Source organism: Lepisma saccharinum (assembly GCF_977018435.1).
Source record: "Lepisma saccharinum chromosome 12 unlocalized genomic scaffold, izLepSacc3.1 SUPER_12_unloc_1, whole genome shotgun sequence".
NCBI classification, from domain to species: Eukaryota; Metazoa; Arthropoda; class Insecta; order Zygentoma; family Lepismatidae; genus Lepisma; species Lepisma saccharinum.
In genome coordinates this window covers 16,863,330-16,884,371 of record NW_028142891.1, presented here as the reverse complement: position 1 = coordinate 16,884,371, position 21,042 = coordinate 16,863,330, and the positions used below count along the sequence as shown (strand labels likewise).

Genomic DNA, 21,042 nt, shown 5'->3' with positions numbered 1-21,042 from the left:
ATCTTCCCATGTTTTAGTGTGGTGTGTTTGGAAATAATGAGGAACGAGGAAGTGCAAGCGTCAGTATGAGCTGGAATGCAGAGCACAACATTAGATCAACCTTGCGTTCTGACGTCAGACAAGGAATGCCTATGTTGTTATGTTAGGTTCCATTAGCATAAATACATTGAAAATGTATTATTTAGGCTAAGAGAACTAAACCTAGCTAGTCAAACCTAACAACTTAGGCAGTTAGCCCAACAATAAAAGCATTCCCGGTGACGTCAACACCTTTACCACATCTTGCCCTCGCACCACTCTGCAGGGTCTCCCTCTTTAAACAACCCAAGTAAATCCAAGCCAACCTAGCACCTAAACTTGCGTCTGTCTCTGGTTGCATTACATTATTATTACTAGGGTACGATACTTTATGTTATAACATAATTTTATTTGGTATCGGATCGAATACGGAGGTGATATCTTCACGTATCTTTATCTGATGAAAATCAGCTGAAATAGACGAACTTTATAAGGCATATTTTGACATATTTGATCAATTTCACGTTTTTACAACATATTTCTTAAATTTTCTCGTAATGAGACATATTTCTGTTATAATCGGTTATTTTATATTTTATTTTTCGTACCTCTTGCGCAAAGGATAGTTTATATTATTGATGTCAGGATAACGGAATTACAGATGAAGAAATTAAAAGCAGATGCCATTTTTTTCTTATCAAGTAGTACAGAACAATAATATTATCCCCCAAGAGATCTTCAGTATTGCAGATTTTAGACTCGGCGAAGCATCAAAATCTGATTGCCTAGATTTGCCAGAATAGCCCCCCCCCCCCCCCTTTTCCTCCTGCAAACGGAAAGAATCCGGTATTTATGTTTTATGTTTCGTTTAGTTTCTTAGTTATACTCACTTCAATTACGGGCACAAATATAAAGAAACTACTTTTGGAGAATAGTGTGGTCTAAGGCGTCAGGATTTGGGATCGGCTGCAGGACGCGCGAAGGTTCGAGTCTCCAGGGGGAAGCGTAACAAACTTTTCTCCTGAGATTTCGGCCTGTGTATTGGACCGATGGCCACCCACCGTCGTGAGGAAGTTGGAAAGCTACGAAAGACTAGTGCAGCCTGGTCATTGAAACCTACAACGACAGGGGGTTCGCCGTGTTGACCACACGTCACCCCGTAACTGGTTGGATGATTTCACACTCCGGGGAAGAATCAGTTGGGAGTACGCCGGTAGTCGGTCGGTAGGCCAGGGACCTCGATGCGCCACGGTTATTATTATAGTTGTGAAGAATAACAATGCCTGCGCTGCACGTTCAACAATCAGCGGCTGTAGCTACGCAACTACACAGAAATTGCGACTGAACCAACGCCACGTTGAAGTGAAGAAGATCGGTTCAACTTTCATGTAAGGTAACCATTTTTTATGTAGTTTTGAGTTCAACCCAGCGAGGTGTTGCGAAAGGTGTACATACAAGTGGTAAACTCCTTTCATATTTGGAATAGAACATAGGCCTAGGTTTTACACAATTTAGTGACAGTTGATATCTGTGTCTATTCTCCTTTTATTCGAGTCTTTCTTCCCGGAAACTGCTCTTATGGGTGAAATAACTTGATACTTCAGTAATAGCAAGTCTTCTGATTTCAGCTTTTAGCCCCCTAAAATTACCATTATCGCTTTCTCTTTCGTTCGAGATAGGCACCAATATTGACAACAATGATTATATTCCTATTTAGGTGTAACACCCGATGATGTGATTCAAACGAGATCTACCAGCATATTATTCTGAAGTGGCAACCCCAATAATTTGTTGCTGGTACCTATTTTCAGTTGATTTTCTGTTTCGCAAAAATCTTTCAAAATCTAAAAGTTATAAAATTTGATACAGGATAGTTTACTGATGAAAGATTAGCAAATTAAGAAAGATTACCAAATTAATCTGTCAAATAGATTTGATGTTTTGCAGGATTTAAATGATGATGAAAATATAAATGAAGCAGACGTAAACAAGAATTGGGAGCACATATGTAATGCAATAGAATCAGCAGCTAAAGAAAGTATAGGATACCATAAACCGAGAAAAAGTAAGCCATGGTTTGATAATGAATGTCAATCTAATATAAATAAGAAATCAGGCTAGACTTAGGTCGTTAAATAACTCTCATGAATCTAATAGAAATAAGAAATCAGGCTAGACTTAGATGGTTAAATAACTCTCATGATACAAATCTAAACAATTATAATAGAATAAAGCGAGAAGTTAACCGCACGTTTAGAAGTAAAACAAAGAGATTACTTGAAAAGCAAAATTAACGAAATTGAAACAAACAGCAAAAATAAAAATATCAGAGAGTTATATAAAGGTGTAAATGAATTTAGAAAGGGGTGGCAACCTAAAGTAAACTTGATAAAAGATAAAGACGGTGATTTTCTAGCTGATCCAAGCGATATTCTAAATAGATGGAAGAACTACTTTAATGACCTTCTAATGTCCATGTAGGAGATAAATCAGAAGTAAATGAAGTCCACACAGCAGAACCTTTAGTTCCAGAACCTAACTGAAGTTAAAAATGCTATTAAAAGGCTAAAGAATAACAAAGCACCTGGCATTGATTTAATACCAGCTGAGTTAATTAAATATGGTGGAAATTCATTAATATGTCAAATTCATAAATTAATTTGTTTAATATGGAATAAAGAAGAAATCTCTAAACAGTGGAAAGAATCCATAATTGTTCCTGTGTTTAAAAGAGGTGATAAAATGAACTGCAATAATTACCGTGGAATTTCTCTACTCTCAACAACATACAAAATATTGTCTAACATTCTTTTAACAAGACTAACCCCATATGCTAATGAAATTATAGGTGATTATCAATGTGGATTTAAACGTAACAGATCAACTACAGATCAAATTTTTCACATCAGACAGACACTTGAAAAAAAGTGGGAATATAATCAAAATGTCCATCAGCTATTCATTGATTTCAAAAAAGCATATGATTCGGTCAAAAGAGATAAATTATATAATATATTAGTAAATTTTGGAATACCTAAGAAGCTTGTTCACTCACTCACTCCCTAGCCTTCTTAAACCCGAAGGTTCATGCCTGCAGCAACACAGGCCTTCCATCTTTCCCTATCTTGAGAAAGTTCTATATACTCTTTTCCATCCCTACCGATTTCCCTTAGATCCATCTCAACGTTGTCCCTCCATCTTCGTCTTGGCCTTCCAACAGGTCTCTTACCATCAGGTTTCCCAACAAGAATCCTGTAAACTCCTCTTTCCTCTCCCATTCGTGCCACATGGCCTGCCCACCTAAGTCTTCTTGATTTAATTGTTCTAATAATATCTGGACATGAATACAAATTATGTAGTTCTAAATTATGTAACCTTCTCCACTCACCTGTCTCCTCATCCCTTTTAGGTCCAAAGATTTTCCTAAGGATCTTATTTTCAAATACTCTCAATTTATGTTCCTCTTTCAATGTAAGGGACCAAGTTACACATCCATATAATACTACAGGCAAAATTACTGTTTTGTATATTTTAACTTTCAGTTTCTTAGATATTAAACGAGAAGACAAAAGTTTATGAAGGGAGAAGTAACATGCATTTCCTGAATTAAGCCTATTTTTTATTTCCTCTTTAATATAATTTTCATTTGTTAATATTACTCCTAAGTATTTGAATTTGGAAACTGGTTCAAACGAGTTGTTATCAATAATTAGATTTTGATTATTACCTAACACTTGGTTTCAGCCTGTAAGCATATATTTAGCTTTCTCTTTGTTAACTTCCAAACCTATCTCTTTAGCAGTTTTGAAAAATATTTTAGCATTATTCTTAATTGTATTCACATCATCCCCCAGTAAGTCTAAATCATCTACATATGCTAACAACTGAGTCACACCATTTAATTTTAGTCCTTCTTTAGTTTCTTTTACCTTCCTTACAGCATATTCTAAGAAGCTTGTTAGTATGATAAAAATATGCACCAGTGAAACAGAAAGTAAAATTTGTGTGGGTATTAATATGTCTGACAAATTTACAATTCATGATGGGTTAAAACAAGGAGATGCATTATCTCCATTGCTCTTTAATTTTGCCTTAGAATATGCTGTTAGGAAGGTAAAAGAAACTAAAGGAGGACTAAAATTAAATGGTATGACTCAGTTGTTAGCATATGCAGATGATGTAGACTTACTGGGGGATGATGTATATACAATTAAGAATAATGCTAAAATATTTTTCAAAACTGCTAAAGAGATAGGTTTGGAAGTTAACAAAGAGAAAACTAAATATATGCTTACAGGCTGAAACCAAGTGTTAGGTAATAATCAAAATCTAATTATTGATAACAACTCGTTTGAACCAGTTTCCAAATTCAAATACTTAGAAGTAATATTAACAAATGAAAATTATATTAAAGAGGAAATAAAAAGTAGGCTTAATTCAGGAAATGCATGTTACTTCTCTCTTCATAAACTTTTGTCTTCTCGTTTAATATCTAAGAAACTAAAAGTTAAAATACAGGGTTATTATAAATGATGGACCCATTTTCAAAACGTCATAGCTAGGGAAGTACAGATCCAAATTGAACAAGCTATATACCAATGGAAAGAGTTTCTGGCTGGCAGCGGCCGGCGGGCTGTGGTGGTTGCGGAAGCGGCCGGTAGAGTTCGTGAGAGGACCGTCTCTGTCAGTTGTGAGCGAGATGGCGACCTTGGAGCACAAGGTTTTCTGCGTGCTTGAGTTCGCGAAAAGTGAGTCGCAAATTGCAGTGCAGCGGGCATTCCGTACCAAATTCGGTAGCAAACCACCAACTAGGAAAAGCATTAGCCGTTTGGTTTCAGCAATTTCAAGCGACTGGAAGTGTGTGCAAAGGAAAAAGCACAGGCTTACCGCGTGTGTCAGAGGACGATGTCCAACGGATTGAAGAAAGTTTTGTGCTTAGTTCCAAAAAGTCTACCAACAGAGCTAGTCGAGAGCTTGGAATACCCCAACCAACGGTATGGAAAGTTCTGAGAAGACATTTGCTGTACAAGCCCTACCGATTACAAATGGTACAGGCTCTCACACCCAATGACAAAGAGAAGCGTATCGCATTTTGTGATTATCTGCTAGCAAAGATGTAGGATGACGCATTTCTACAGCGTGTAATTTTTAGCGATGAAGCCACGTTCCACCTCAGTGGAAAAGTCAACAGACACAATGTTCGCATATGGGGTTTGGAAAATCCACATGCAACCGTGCAACATGAAAGAGACTCACCGAAGATCAACGTGTTCTGTGCCATATCCAATGCAAAGGTTTATGGACCATTTTTCTTTGCGGAAAGAACTGTAACGGGAATCACGTACCTGGACATGTTGGAAAAATGGTTGTTCTCTCAAGTTATGGAAGATTCCCAGGACTTCATCTTCCAACAGAATCGGGCTCCGCCTCATTGGCACCTATCTGTACGAGACTTTTTGAACGACTCCCTTCCTCAGCGCTGGATAGGTTGCAGGGGAATTGAGGACCTGGCTCTGCACTTCTGGCCACCCAGATCTCCGGATCTCACACCCTGCGACTATTTCTTATATGGTTATGTGAAGGAAGCTGTTTACGTCCCGCCTCTACCAACAACTCTGAATGATCTGCGTAACCGGATCACTGCTGCCGTGCACTCGGTAACAGCTGATATGCTTACGCGTGTGTGGAACGAGTTTGGCTACCACGTCGATGTTTGCCGTGCAGCCAATGGTGGCCACATTGAACATTTATAACAGTTACAAACATTGTGGTAACAAACTTTGAACCATCCTCTTTCCATTGGTATATAGCATGTTCACTTTGGATTTGTACCTCAATAAATATGATGTTTTGAAAATGGGTCCATCATTTATAATAACCCTGTATACAAAACAGTAATTTTGCCTGTAGTATTATATGGATGTGAAACTTGGTCCCTTACATTGAAAGAGGGACATAAATTGAGAGTATTTGAAAATAAGATCCTTAGGAAAATATTTGGACCTAAAAGGGATGAGGAGACAGGTGAGTGGGAAGGTTACATAATTTAGAACTACATAATTTGTATTCATGTCCAGATATTATTAGAATAATTAAATCAAGAAGACTTAGGTGGGCAGGCCATGTGGCACGAATGGGAGAGGAAAGAGGAGTTTACAGGATTCTTGTTGGAAACCTGATGGGAAGAGACCTGTAGGAAGGCCAAGACGAAGATGGAGGGACAACGTTGAGATGGACATAAGGGAAATCGGTAGGGATGGAAAAGAGTATATAGATCTTGCTCAAGATAGGGAAAGATGGAAGGCCTGTGTTGCTGCAGCCATGAACCTTCGGGTTTAAGAAGGCTAGAGAGTTAGTTAGTTAGTTTCTGTTTCGCAATGGTGAGGATGAATTATAATGAGATTAAATTGATGGACACTGATAAAGAATGCTTAGTCAAACCTTTGATGGCCACTTAAGTCATGGCGGACACACGAGACAATCTGACAACGAGACAGATGCCCAGGATCATAGTAATGGAGGAGGATCTTTTTAAGTAGTCTGTACTGTATTTCGCCATCTTTACATGAACATTATTTCTTTTTTACTTGGGACAAATGGGAGGATATGAGCCTCACTAAACCTTCCTCAGCACGCCACTTCCGTTTCGGTATTCCCGTACCTTTACCCACAATTATTAATTTCTAACATATATTGAGGGTTACTGCGAACCATAATGCGTGTTTGTGTAAATAAGAAAGCAGTTGTCTGAATTTGAAATCTATGTTAAATATGGGTGGATACATTCGATTGCTATTGGTTCTGTTGACACAAATAACACGATTGCCTCTGAGATGATGTGAAACGAAGTTCCAAAAGAAAGGGCGCTTTCGAAATAACATATAGAGTGGAAACTTGTGTGCATTAAATGTAGGAGAGCAATTGTTGTCTTAGCATTTCAATTATCTTCTGTGTTCCTACATAGAAATTATTACCGTATTTCCTGGTGTGTACACATTTTTTATGGGGAAAAAGTTCACCGCTGAATATTATAATTCACTTACAGTATTTCAAATATAAAGTAATATGAACGTCTATTTTCAATAAATAGATTGCGTAATCTAACTAGGAAAGAATACATTTTAATCTTCATCAGAACCTGGGCATTCGTCTCCAGAACTGAATGAAGAGTCACTTGAAACCTCTTCTAAATCAGAACTTAAGTCCTCATACAACAAATTGTCCTCTGTACCATCCAGTGCATTAATAATGCCACACTTCAATGATTTAACCACCGAGTAGGTTTTCACAGATCCAAAGAAATGTTGACCTATTCACAAACTTGAGGAATGGTAGGCCTCTTCCATCTTCCTTATAACCCTGAGTATCGGTGTATAAGATGTACCCTGTCTTTCAGACCTAATTTTAAAGGGGGAAAAGTACGTCTTATGCGTGGGCAAATGCGGTACTTAAAAAGCATCATAGGTTAATAAATTAGGATCTTACGATTTGATAGGTGGTTGACTTAACTGACCTCCTCACTTACACCAAGAGGAAAATAGAGACTTAAAAACACGCACGGAGTTCGAACCCTCGACTTCCCGATTGTTAATCCATCACCGCAATAACTCATCTAAAGCCTCCCGTGTTAGGTGCCCGTTAGTTGATCAAAATGGCAGTTAGCGTTTTGGATTTACTAGTTCAAGCTACGTACTTAATATAAACAGGAGTTCACGCGTTCAATGCCAGCGAGAAGGAATTACGCTGTCCGGATATTAGGTACAAGTGTGGGACCGCTCTCGTAGAGCATGTGTGCATAAAAGTGAACAAATGCGGCCAAACCCTTTAAGGCCGTGTAGCTTCTCTGCCTGTAATGCCACGAGCCTACTAATTCAGATCAAAAGGGGAGGGAAGACGGACGAGATGTCGCCCGTTTGAGCAGGACCCTAGCCGAAGTTCCACCACCCCTTCCACCTGGGGTCGTTCACAAGTTGCCAGAATTAGTCGCCTCAAAAGTTGCAACAATGTCGGCTCTTCATACCCCTTCGCAGAGGTGCTATGGCTCTGTGAGTTTTCCTGTTGCTATGCGGGCGATAACTATCGCCGTGAACGCATACTGCGATGCCACCGTGTAGCTCCAGTCATTTTCTTTACTTGCGTAATTCAATTAGTTCTTTCTTTGATCTCTTTATGCACAAAGATGCTAATCGGGACTGGACTTACAGGTTAAAGCGTTATCGCATCCACAAACGCTGACAGCAGGATTCGACTCCATTGCCTACAGTAATTTAATTCTTTTGGAAATTACACATGTTAGTGTTAAGACAGTCCTAATAATTCCTGCCAACTGGTTCCTAATAAATAGGTGCTTGATACGTATTCAGGAAGTGGAAAATTCATCCGTATTCCGTCTTCTCTTTCAGAATCCCCGTGCAATTCAACAGCACATTCCTATTATGTCGACAGATATACATAATGATTCTCCTTTGTAAAGAGTAACTGTTCAAGTAAATTGTGTACGTGTTGCGTGCCACTGCTTAAATCTCCCTACCAAACCAAATTCCACTGTTCGATGGATTTTAATAATCAGTAGGATTCTCCTCCCCATTTTGATAAATCCATATTCGGAAGTATCCTATTCTCTCTATCGCATTTTATTCCTCACCAGAGCTGCTTTTGCTGCACTCAAAGTCAACTTCCTTTCAATACCAAACCCTTGTACAACATACTCTCAAGCCGGCCTTGGGCCAGGATGTTTGTGAGTGTGCATTCATCAATTTTTGTCATATCATCACTCATCTCCATCTTCGCAAATTAGCCAAAAGTGGCACAAGACGAAGTAAAATAAAGCAAATAAATCAATCAATCAAAACATACTCTCAAAGCGATTATAATACTTGGTGCAAGTGAGTAGCAGAATGACATCAATACTTAGAAAGAGTTACGATAATATATCAAACAGTAGCGCAGGAACGTTTCTCATTTGGGGGGGGGGCTACAAATTTCAGCCTCCCAGCTCCCATATGTGTGTTCATATACAGAGTGATTCAGAATTCCTACTACACACTTCTATGGGTTGTAGAGGGGACTTAGTAGATAAAGTTTTGCTAAGGAGCCCATGTCCGTAAACGTACCGTTTTGGTACTACACAGATGACAAGATCACATAATTTCACATCTCCCGCTTTACCTGAGTCACTACAAGAGATGTGGCACGACCCTGAGGTTCGTTGCTAACAGTGTACCTCCGAAGGATGTTTGCATACACATGCTCGAAAATACCGGGTGTGTGCTGTATCGTGTCTGCTGCAGCCTAAACTCGTGCAACCAGGTCTTCCTCCGACACTACAGGAGTCTCATAAACAAGACTCTTCATGCGGCCCCATACGAAAACGTCAAGAGGAGTTAGATCCGGCGATCGTGGTGGCCAAGGAGTTGGTCCACCGCGACCTATCCACCTGTCCCCCTATGTCAAACATCAAGGGAAAAGTGTGCTGGTGCGGCATCATGTTGGAACCATATGTGCTGTGTAAACAGATTGTAAACAGAGGATGTTGGAAGCAGCACACATGACATCAGGTGACTGAAGACGTCGTTCTCCGTCAACGTGGGCTGCCTACCGTGAAGAGGTAGATGTGAAATTATGTGATCTTGTCATCTGTGTAGTACCAAAATGGTACGTTTCCGGACATGGGCTCCTTAGCAAAACTTGATCTACTAACTCCCCTCTACAACCCTTAGAAATGTGTAATAGGAGTTCTGAATCACCCTATATATATGTGTGTGTGTGTGTGTGTGTGTGTGATAATGTGAAGGCATAGGATATACAAAATTTGCATAAATGATTTTATTTCTTTGTCTATGTTAAATTTATGATTATTTTAAAAACAGATTTTGAAACCAGATAACAATTCCGAAGTATGTAAAGCTCTGGACCTTGTTCTGGGTTCATTTTGAATTTAACGGAACGGAAAATCAGAAGTTCCAAATGTGAAAATTGCGAACAAAGATACATCTATTTATTTTAATGCAGGGTGTGATTTAAAGGGTGATGAGGATGATTCCCCCACCTCTATCTTAAGCCATCACAACCACCCACTCACTGGATATAGAAACCATATTATTTTACATGTCATATTTAAAGAATTTTACTTCAGTTCAGTTCGATATAAAATATATTTTAACATTGTGTGGCAGATGTGCACCACATCCAATGCCTCTTAGAAACCGGTATTTTCTCAGACATGTGTGTGTGTAATATATATATATATATATAAAGTTGAAATGGTTCCCGATCTAACTTTGGAAAATTTGTAAAACATTAGACAAAGCATTTACATATAATATAATTAGCTGTACCTAATGACGCTCTTCAAGCACTGAAAGTACTATCATTCAGTACATATACATATACATTTTCGTACAAAACCGAAAATTCTTCAGGTCTCAGAGTAAGCAAGGCAAAAACCATACGCTCGAAAGCGTTTATTATTTCTTTTCAATCTTTTGTGGACGATGTGAAGAGTCGGCCAAGGTTTCTTTTCGCATGTAGTAGTATTAAATGCAGATACATGTGTGTGTTTTAGGGTGGCATGTCAATTTCTCGTTTATGTGAAAAAGTTGTGTTTAACGCATGCAAAAGCATGTGCGCGTCACAGTTAAAGATTTTCGCATGTACAATGAAAATCCAAAACACATTCCTTCATCGACGGCCTCCGTGTAAGAGTGGTTACTGATTAGGGAAATCACTTTGAAGTTTTAAACCTATTTTTCTTTCCTTAGTTAGATCCCCCAGTGTATTGCTTTCATGCAGAAAAATTTGCAAGAAATTGGATCAAGTCTAAGCATCACAATGCCCTTGACAAGCAAATTGGCAAACCATAGAACCTGTAGTGAGTCTCATTTATCTCATGCGTTCATCTGACTAATGTAATTTTCTTACAGTTTGACTTTAGAGTTAAAGGTAACCAAAAAAGTTCTTGTCGTTTTTGATGTCCCTTTAATCATGCGCTCACACAGAGGAAACTAAAGGATGCACGTGCCTGCCAAACGATCGGGAGTTAATCTGACCATCGACTGTCAGTAATACAGGCACGTTGTGCACACACAGCAGTTATAGCTCGTCCAGTGTCGAAGAGAAATGGAGGTATCGAAGCAGCTTGTTCGCGTGTGTTTGTTGTATGACTTAAAGTGGGCCTGTCAGCTGCCGCCCTCAAGTTTCCGCATTTGCCAGGCATTTGGGGAGAATGCGGTGAACGAACGCACTGCCACGCATTGGTTCCAGAAATTCCGTTCTGGAGATGTGAGCCTTTCGGATGAACCTCGCAGTGGACGACCACATGTGTTGGATGACGAGGCCCTGAAAGCAGCCATCGAGGAGGACAGTGGTCTAACGTGTGATGAACTTGCAGAAAGGTTCCATGTTTCCGCTGAAACAGTCAGACTGCACCTGCATGGGATAGGGAAGTCATACAAGTGAAGCAATTGGGTACCCCACACATTGTCGGCAGCCAAAGAAGGAACAACGAGTGACAGCCTTTTTGTCCTTGCTCACTCGGCACCTGAACACACCCATATTCGATCGCTTGCTCACTGGTGACGAAAAGTGGGTCCTCTATGACACTCCCAAGCGTACCAGACATTGGTTGTCGCCACGTGACCCTGTTCCTCACACCTCAAGACCACCTCTGCACCCACGAAAGGTTATGCTCTCTGTATGGTGGAATTGTCGGCAAGTGGTGCATTACAAGATCCTTCCACCTGGTCGGACCATCACTGCTGACCTCTACTCTCAGCAGTTGCAAAGGGTGCACCGTGCATTGCGGCGGAAGGAGTTGGTATTGGTGAATCGCAAGGGTGTACTGTTCCTGCACGACAATGCCAAGCCACATGTGGCAAAGAGGACCCGGGAAACCCTTCAGCAACTTGGCTGGGAGACACTGTGTCATTCACCATATTCACCGGACCTTGCACCAACAGATTACCACCTGTTTCATTCTCTCGACAACCACCTCCGTGGGAGATCCTTCGCAAATGAGGGAGACCTGCGGAACACACTCACGGACCTCTTTGCATCGAAGCCTGCCGAGTTTTATCCCCAGGGTATTGTGCAGCTGCAGGAACGTTGGCAAAAGGTGTTGGATGCTGATGGAGATTATTTAAAAACCTAAAGGTAAGTGCCGTCCACTGTATTGCTCTTTGTTTATCACTGCTCTAGAACGGCAAGAACTTTTTTGGTTACCTCGTAACTTAAAATTGCATTGTGTTTGTGTTGCTTTCGATATCAACATTAGATTTTAATCATGAATGTCCAGTTCTAAGTATACATAATACATAGGTAAAAATAAGCCAACCCTCTCTGATAAAATCACAAATTGCACCCTGTTTTAATGTCTAGGAAACATTTAATTTGACCTAGGAATGATATCGCGATGAGACGAGTCTAGTATCGTGACAGCCTCATCTCGTCTCAATCTCGTTCTTGTTTGTGCTTATTTTTGTTTCGGTTTCCTCTCAGAAGTCATTGAGACTTATTCTAGATTCACTTCATGCTCAGATAGGCTAATCGGGACTGGATCTACAGTTTAAAGTGGAATCCAAAGCACTGTTCACGTGGGACCCCTTAATTATAAGGCGAGATATCTCGTTGCAACCCACGAAATGTTTAGTATAAACAACACATACTTTGAGTCAGTTTCACAACGTATAGATGTCATTAAAGCAAAAACTTTTCTTAATAATGTTTTTTCTGCTTTGCGTTTTGTTTCGATGCTGCGAACTGTCGAAATACGGAATTTTATTCTGAATAGATGAAACCAGGAAGAACAGGTTCACAATCATGCTTATAAGTTATAAACAATATGAACCTTTTTATTTAGCGACATGCAAATAAGTTCTCCCTAACAGTTGCTTTCATTTGATTGATTGATTTGTAGTTTTAAGTCCACTTTATGTACAGGAAGGCTAATCGGGACTAGACGTACAGTTTAAAGTGGAATCCGAACCACTGTGCCATGTGCCTCCACCTAGTATCGAACTCCTAACAGTTGCGTCTGTCAAATTATCTAAGGGGGGTACAGGAGGTACAATTGGATTTACGGATTTAGGGGAGTACAGTACCCCTCTTCAAAAATTTTGGGGAGTACAATGTACCCCTGTACACCCAACGTTCCTGCACCACTGATACGAGGGTCACTATTTATATTTTCAGCCTTGGCAACACTGATTGAAGTTAGGCGCGATTTGACGTTTGCACGGTATTCGTCTGGCATTATTGACCATAACGTTCTTCAAATGTTTTGTCAATAGCTTCATTTGTGTTGTTTATGTTGCCTTGGAGATTGCGTGACAACAATAAAATGGAATTAACTCGTGAACATTTTCGTGCGATGATTTTTTACGATTTTCGACGTGGATTATCAAGAAAAGAGTGCATCGATCAATTTACTTCCACATTTGGCGATGAAGCCCCATCCTTTGCCACTGTGAAACGCTGGTATAACGAATTTAATCGTGGCCGCCATTCGCTCACCGACGAGATTTGCGAAGGTCGTCCAAAATCAGTTGTTGTTCAAGAAAACATTGATGCTGTGCAAAACCTAATACTGCAAGATCGTCATGTGACGTACTGTGAGATTGAGGCAACCATAGGCATTAGTTCCACCAGCATATATAAAATATTACATGATCATTTAGCTGTGAGAAAGGTATGTTCTCGTTGGATCCCACACAATTTGACAAAAACTCAAAAAGACGCTCACGTCAATTGGTGCAAACAAATGCTCAATAAATACAATCGTGGTGCTTCAAAAGACGTATATAACATTGTAACAGGTGAAGAATCATGGATATATGCATATGAGCCGGAACGTAAACAGCAGTCGACTGTATGGGTGTTTCAAGATGAACCCAATCCAACAAAAGTTGTTCACGCTCGAAGCACATCGAAACAAATGGTTGTCTGTTTTTTCGGGCAAACTGGTCATGTGGCAACTGTGCCTTTAGAGGAACGTAGAACGGTCAACTCTGAATGGTACACAACAATTTGTTTGCCAGAGGTCTTCGGTCAAATACAAACGCCGTCGGATCATTCTTCATCAAGACAATGCCAGCTGTCACACATCTCGTCTAACAACCGACTTTATGAACAGTCAAAAAATCGAATTGATGGGTCATCCGCCGTACAGTCCTGATTTTGCACCCAATGACTTCTTCTTGTTCCCGAATGTCAAGAATAAATTGCGTGGACAACGATTTTCGTCGGCGGAAGACGCTGTTGATGGGTTCAAAAACCATATTATGGAGGTGTCTCAAGAAGATTGGAAAAACTGCTTTCACAAATGGTTCGAACGAATGCAAAAGTGTATTGACCATAAAGGAGAATACTTTCGAAAAACAATAAAGCAGTTTTCAATGCCAAATTCCTGTTTTTTCATTGTTAGGCTCAAAATATAAATAGTGACCCTCGTATCAAAGAGCAAAGAACAGACATAGCACTCAGGAAGTATCAGAAGTTAAATGCGACAACCGGTTGAATTTATCAAACCCCTTTTTTACTCCTTCTTGCACATTGACACAACTTCACTCAGTTAAACTCCTGTCAAAAGAAAACTGTACGCTACTGAGACTTGCAATTCAGAATGAAAGCATATAAAGGATCACTAAACAATAACAAAATAAAAAATCAATCATAACGTCATTCCTTCTATGTTAGGGTCGGAGCAACCTGATCGCCCCTCGTATGTGTGAAACTGCAAATATTCTTCTTACAAATGGAGTTAGTATGATGTACTTCTGTTGAGAATTGGTGAAAATATGGTCTTAGAAAACTGATCAATAATTTGCATGCACCCTATAAAACCAGTAATTCATACTACAACCATACACAATGAGAATAAATAAAACAAATTTCGAATTTAATAAATAATCATTACAAGATGTTTATGATTTTGTTCAGGTTCTATTTACAAGCATAGAAAACTATAACTAACTGCTTTGCTAACACAGTAACAAAGCAAACGTCATTACACATGTGGAGCATTTTGTGTTCATTCAGAAAAAAAATTAGCACCAATGTTCTTGTTTCACCGATCACTGACTTCTAATTGTGATAATGACAAATTTAACTGGTTCACGAAATGGTTCCATCTTTACATGGCACTTCTTAAAGCTCTGTATGAAAGGCATACATATTTGAAAAGTACATAGGTGGTGTTTTTAATCCTTCAAACCATATTATGAACAAAATATAGCTTTCCACTTTTAAAAATTCAATTCAATTAAAAAAGATGGTTCAACAATTAACCGTTAAGTGGTGCCCCATGTATGACACGCGAAAATAGGAGATTCGTAGAAATAAGTTGTCTTTCAACACCAAGTATGGAAGTTCCTCTGTTTCTCGTCTGGCAGCGTGCATGACAGACCGTCCAGCAACTCTCGGAAACTCTCAGCAAACCAATAATACTGATGCATTAATGCCGCTCTAAAGTACACAGACATTTCACTGTTCAGCCATGCACAGTTTTTGATCCCTTGGTTTTACACTGTTCACTTAGAACAGTTTGTTGTCAGTCTTCAAACAATATACACTATCTTCCGACACTGCTATTCTCCAACAGGAAGATGCTTCCGTTTTCTTGCTCTTCATCCTTGATCATTGTTTGAAGAAAGTTCCTTAACAAATCGGCAAGAGATCTACGCTTAAATCGCATGGACTCCTTTATCACATCTTGTAGGAGATTCACTCGAATATCTAATGTCCCTTTCATCTTGTATAGGTGACCGAAAAGTATGCTAAAATCTGAAAAGAAAAGAGACATCAGTTCACTCAAATATGTAACTACAACAACAATCAAATAAAAATTTAGGGATGGGCTGATGTGAAATTTTTGCCAATAGCAGTACTTTACAAATCCAATATCAAACCAAAATTTTCACTGACCTCCTTAATAAATATATGTAACCAGATGAACCAAGTTTTTGCAATACAAATGAAGCTGCACATTTAGACATTTACTTAAAACAAAAAATATGTATACAAGGTGAATCACCTAAAATTACCATTGGAAATATTTCTTGAACAACAATAAATATTGAAAAACTGCTTTCACAGATATAAAGGTGTGAGAGGGGCTCATGAAATTAGTGGACACAATAGGTTCAACTACATAAGGAAATAGGGTTTTAAAATGGAAACCCCATTTTATTTTTAGTTCATTTGAAAGTATGGAAAAAATCATTAAGAATACCCTTTGTTACTTTGTAATACGTCAAATAGTTCTCAAGTAATTGTAACGTGAAGTTGACACTTGAAACAAACATTCTCACAAGTTGATTTGTGTGTGTTAACATACATATCTCCCTTTTGATGCAATTTGTGTATCGTAACAAACATGTTACGCTTCTGCATATTATGTGTTGTGCTTAGGAAAGTTGAAATGTTCCAACAACTGTGAGTTACAATAAAATGTGTAGTTTGTAGATAAGTAAGCTTTGACAAATTATCTTAAAGGGTGTGATATTTGTTAATTAAAATGTATAAATTTTAAACATTCCTCTATAAAATACATACATAAAGGTTAGAACATTAACATCTTTCTAATTTGTAATTGGCGTTCATTTATTTACGCCATAATTTTTAGTACATCGGAACAATCAACTCTTCTCGTTTGGTCATGACAAATCTTTAAGTTTTCGACTATTAAACTTTGTACCTTAGAATGAAAGAAAAATTGTATTTCTTTCAAATTGATTTACCAAATTTATCAAATAAAGCAAGGGCATAACAAAGTACACTGTTTAACCAAATGTTTGCGATAGTGTACTTACGTCAGAACTGTTGCCGAGTAGATAGTATTTTCAAACCTTTAAAAGGATGATGATACGTATGTCCAGCAAGTGTAGGAAAAATGCAGCACAAGCTTGCAGGCTGTATGCACGACAGCATTTACACTCGGCTCTGCCGACAGGCATAGTGGGGATGGACCTTCAAGCTCAACTTCACGTTACAATTACTTGAGAACTACTTGACGTATTACAATGTAACAAAGGCCATTCTTAATGATTTTATTCCGTACTTTTAAATGAGCTGAAAATAAAATGGGGTTTCCATTAAAAGAAACTAAGTTTCTGTTGAAAACCATATTTCCTTACTTACTTGAACGTATTGTGTCCACTAATTTCATGAGCCCCTCTCATACCTATATATATGCGGAAAGCAGTTTTTCAATATTTATTGTTGTTCACACAATATTTCCGGTGGTAATTTTAGGTGACTCACCCGGTATATATAATTATCTATATATGGGATGGAGATTATATATTGCACTACATTGTGAGATATTTATACATATATGGGATTGGTAAAATTATGTTGATTGATTGATTGAGTTGGTGTTTTAAGTCTACTTTATGCACAGTAAGGCTTATCGGGACTGGACCTACAGTTTAAAGTAGGATTCGAACCACTATGTGCCTCCACCAGGTATAGAACCCAGGACCCCATGCTTACAAGGTGACAACGATACCACCGCGCCATCGGGAAGGCCTAAAATGATGTTTTTTGCCAATAAACCAATGTACCTATATCGACTTATACTGGTAAGAGTACCGATTAATCAGTCCCATCACTAACTGGCAATACAGTGACACCGATAACTGCACCAATATTCATATGAGTACATGAATTGAATGTTTAAATTCACAGTTATTATAAAAACAGGGCGATTCAAAATTCAGGTCCCATAGGTAACTCCGTTATTAGTGTACATAGCGAAAAATGGAAAGAGGGGAAATTTGTTGGAAATAGGTGAGTTTCAATTTAAAGTACTTGAATTTTCAATGTATCAGTACAGTTTAGGCTGTACACTGGTACGAGCCTCATTGGTAGCCGAAAATGCCACATGCTTGGCCCTTATACTTGCCGCAAAATTAGTTTGGTATTGAGAGCTGAAGGAACATGCATCACGGTGTTGCCATATCATGCGGTACGTTACAGTACGCTGTGCAGCTGTGCCGAGGAAAACGTGTTATGAAAAAGAACAACAATGATGAAATGTGTTATTGTTTTCTCTCTTCATTTCCATCTCCCTTACAACATGAACGAATTAACGAAACGAGCATTGTTTACAGGTTACCATTTCAATCCATTCTGAAAATATTGAATATATCCACTTGCAATAACCGTTTCTTTCTGAAGTCGCCCATCTTACAATTATACCGCAACTGAAGTGTACAAAAGTCCAGTTTCACGGAGGAGACCCTCGGTGGTTTGTGGAACTTTTTTCAAATATCCCGAGCGGCTCCGGGATCTACTCAGCCCAAGTGAGTACCTGGGGTAAAGGCGGTTAGTGAACCACATAACCTCCATAATATGGTCGAGGTCGAGAATGTGTGGAGCCCTACATCCACATATGCCTCCATACTTTACTTTATATACATTTGTTTAAAATATGGATAAAAAAGATAAGTCAGTTACATCAGTTACACGCAGTTTCCCAACAGTGGGATGATTTTTCCTCCTATAATAAGAGTAAATATGGTGACAAATAGCATCTTGCTGAAAGGCATCTAAATTTGTCACGCGTTTACTGATATTCCTCTTCTTTCCTGAGGTTTCCAATTTTGAAGCCTCGCATTGATTTATTTCCACCACATTATATTTTTTTCCCTATGGTAACAATAGTGTTCTTAGACATGCCGACAGCAGCAGCAGTACTGTTCAGAAGTTTATTTACAGAAATGATTGGAACCCCGATTGTTTTTCTCTTGCTCAAATTATTTGCACCTAAAACAAACCATCTCCCGCATTTGGCCTTTGAGAGGAATTCCTGAAGGCTTTCTTTCTTTCCTTTAGTACATGGCCTCTTTGGTGTATTGTCGTCTCGAGTATCGTCTCCTGCGTTTGACACTCTTCACACAAGCACACGAGACACACAAGTAGAACAGAAAATTATGTACAAAAAAATAACACTAAAACAACATGCTATATACATCAAGGAATATGCTAAATTCAGTAAACAGTAAACAAACGGACCGGTTAAAATATCACAGCAATGTAACAAACAAACAACACTTCCTCTCCCAACAACATGAAAACTGATCATCGGATCAAACAATATTGTATTTCAACACTGTGATAAATGTTTTCTGTTGCTAGGTAACCAGGGCTTGGGTGAAGAACTGGGAAGATTTTGATTGGCTCGCATGCCAGCAACCCACCCTCCTGCAGTGATGTACACCTGGTTTCTCCACGTGCTTCACAAGCGTCAATACCAAACTAATTTCGCGGCAGGTATAATACTGCATGGCTTAGCAATACCATACATTGCAGGGTAAATTAAGAATTGATGACGATAATTACAGGTAATGTTCATACTAAAGTAGAAAAATGTGAATGTGTGACATGTGCAGTGGCACAGTGTGAAGTACTTATGTATTGCAGCCTGATTCTCAATTCTGAGTTTTTTGGCTTTTCTAGAGGTCTGGGAAAGGAGGGGTGTGCACATCACATGCTCATGTATTTAATACTTATTTATTTTGCATATAATTAAAGTCATTAATTATTAATTTACTCTGTAATGTATGGTATTGTTAAGCCATGGAGTATTCAGGGCCAAGCATGTGGCATTTTCGGCTACCAATGAGGCTCGTACCAGTGTACAGCCTAAACAGTGCATCATACGTTGAAAATTCAAGTACTTTAAATTGAAACTCGCCTATTTCCATTTCAAGCTTTGTGCATTATAACTAATAACTGAGTTGCCTATGGGACTAGACTTTTGAATCACCCTGCTTTTATAATAATCACAAATTTAAACATTACATTCATGTACAGTAATTCAAACAATATTGTATTCATTTCAGTTAGACTTTTACTTTTGAATATCAGGAGTTTGTCTATCAAAATATGTTATCATACATCATACTCTTCTACCCTACCCTAACCTACCCTAAATCTAAATAAAGTAACACCAGATCCCACTGGCGTCCCATTTTTAAATTTTGTACAGTTATTGAGTAATAGTGTACGAATGACAATTTTTTTAAAAAAAATTAAAAAGATCCATTTTTGAGAAAATGGCTACCAAAGTTTTCTTTACACCACCTTCAATTGTTTTTTAATCCTGACATAGGCATGTGATATCTCGTGTGAAAGAGCCTTTCACTTTCATAGGTGCCCTGCATGCCGAAATATTGCCATTTGAAGTTAACAAGATCTTCGAAAACAATGGGTCAAAATTGCAGTTTGCAACACTGTAATTTTGGAATAACAAAAGATATGGATCTACAACTTAGCATATTTTCCTACCTTATGTGACCCTTTCAGTATGACAAATTTCAAATGAATCAAAATATGTGGGGTCGCAAAGTGTCTCTTGATTGGTTATTTCACATGGAATGGTCCAATAATAAACAAATATTAACAGAAATAAAACATTAAATTCAGAGCAGCTGACGTCCTGGCTTATTTAAAGGCACCAGGACTTAAGCATATACCCTCGAATGTATGTGGGTGGAGGTGGGCTTATTTCGGGGTGTCCCCTGCCCCCTCATTTTTGAGTTCCAATGAATGCCCCACCATGAGTTTCATCTAATGGTAAACTAATGGAACCAATGTGTGGCAATTAAAAATGAAAAATCCAAGATAAAAGAAAAAAAAGGTTTTAAGGAATATTCAAATGAGACTTACTTCTTCCTGGTTTCCGGACTTCCTTGTACACCAACGACCTGAGGTGGAGATTGTGCTTCTTGATGTCCACGAGATCTGCCTGACTCAACTTGGTTTCATGGCTGATCACAGGGGGCTCTTCACAGAAATGATTATTATTTCTAGAAAGCATGTTAATACTTGACTTGTCGTCATCCACATGATTGACCAGATCTGGTGGCAGTGTTGTTCCCAACGCATCCACGTGGTTGACGATTTCAGAAATGATCAATTCCCGAGGAGGAGGCGAAGGAGATCTGGATCTCTCCCTGTGTTCTGGTGGTCTTTCATCTGGAAGCAAATTCACCAATTAACAGAACAACAATGTTTCAAGATATC

The 21,042-nt window shown here is 38.7% G+C and overlaps 1 protein-coding gene across 1 annotated transcript in view; it reads right to left on the bottom strand.

The window, feature by feature from the left end:
- Positions 1-15,000: 15,000 nt before the first annotated feature.
- The window catches only part of IntS6 (integrator complex subunit 6), a 116,358-nt gene continuing 110,316 nt past the window's right edge, over positions 15,001-21,042 (bottom strand). The window contains exons 13-14 of the mRNA XM_083115771.1: positions 20,686-20,994; positions 15,001-15,795 (exon numbers count right to left, since the gene is read on the bottom strand). Of these exons, the coding sequence (XP_082971897.1) occupies positions 15,584-15,795; positions 20,686-20,994 (521 nt within the window). The 3' untranslated portion in view covers positions 15,001-15,583. The remainder of the gene's footprint in view (positions 15,796-20,685; positions 20,995-21,042) is intronic.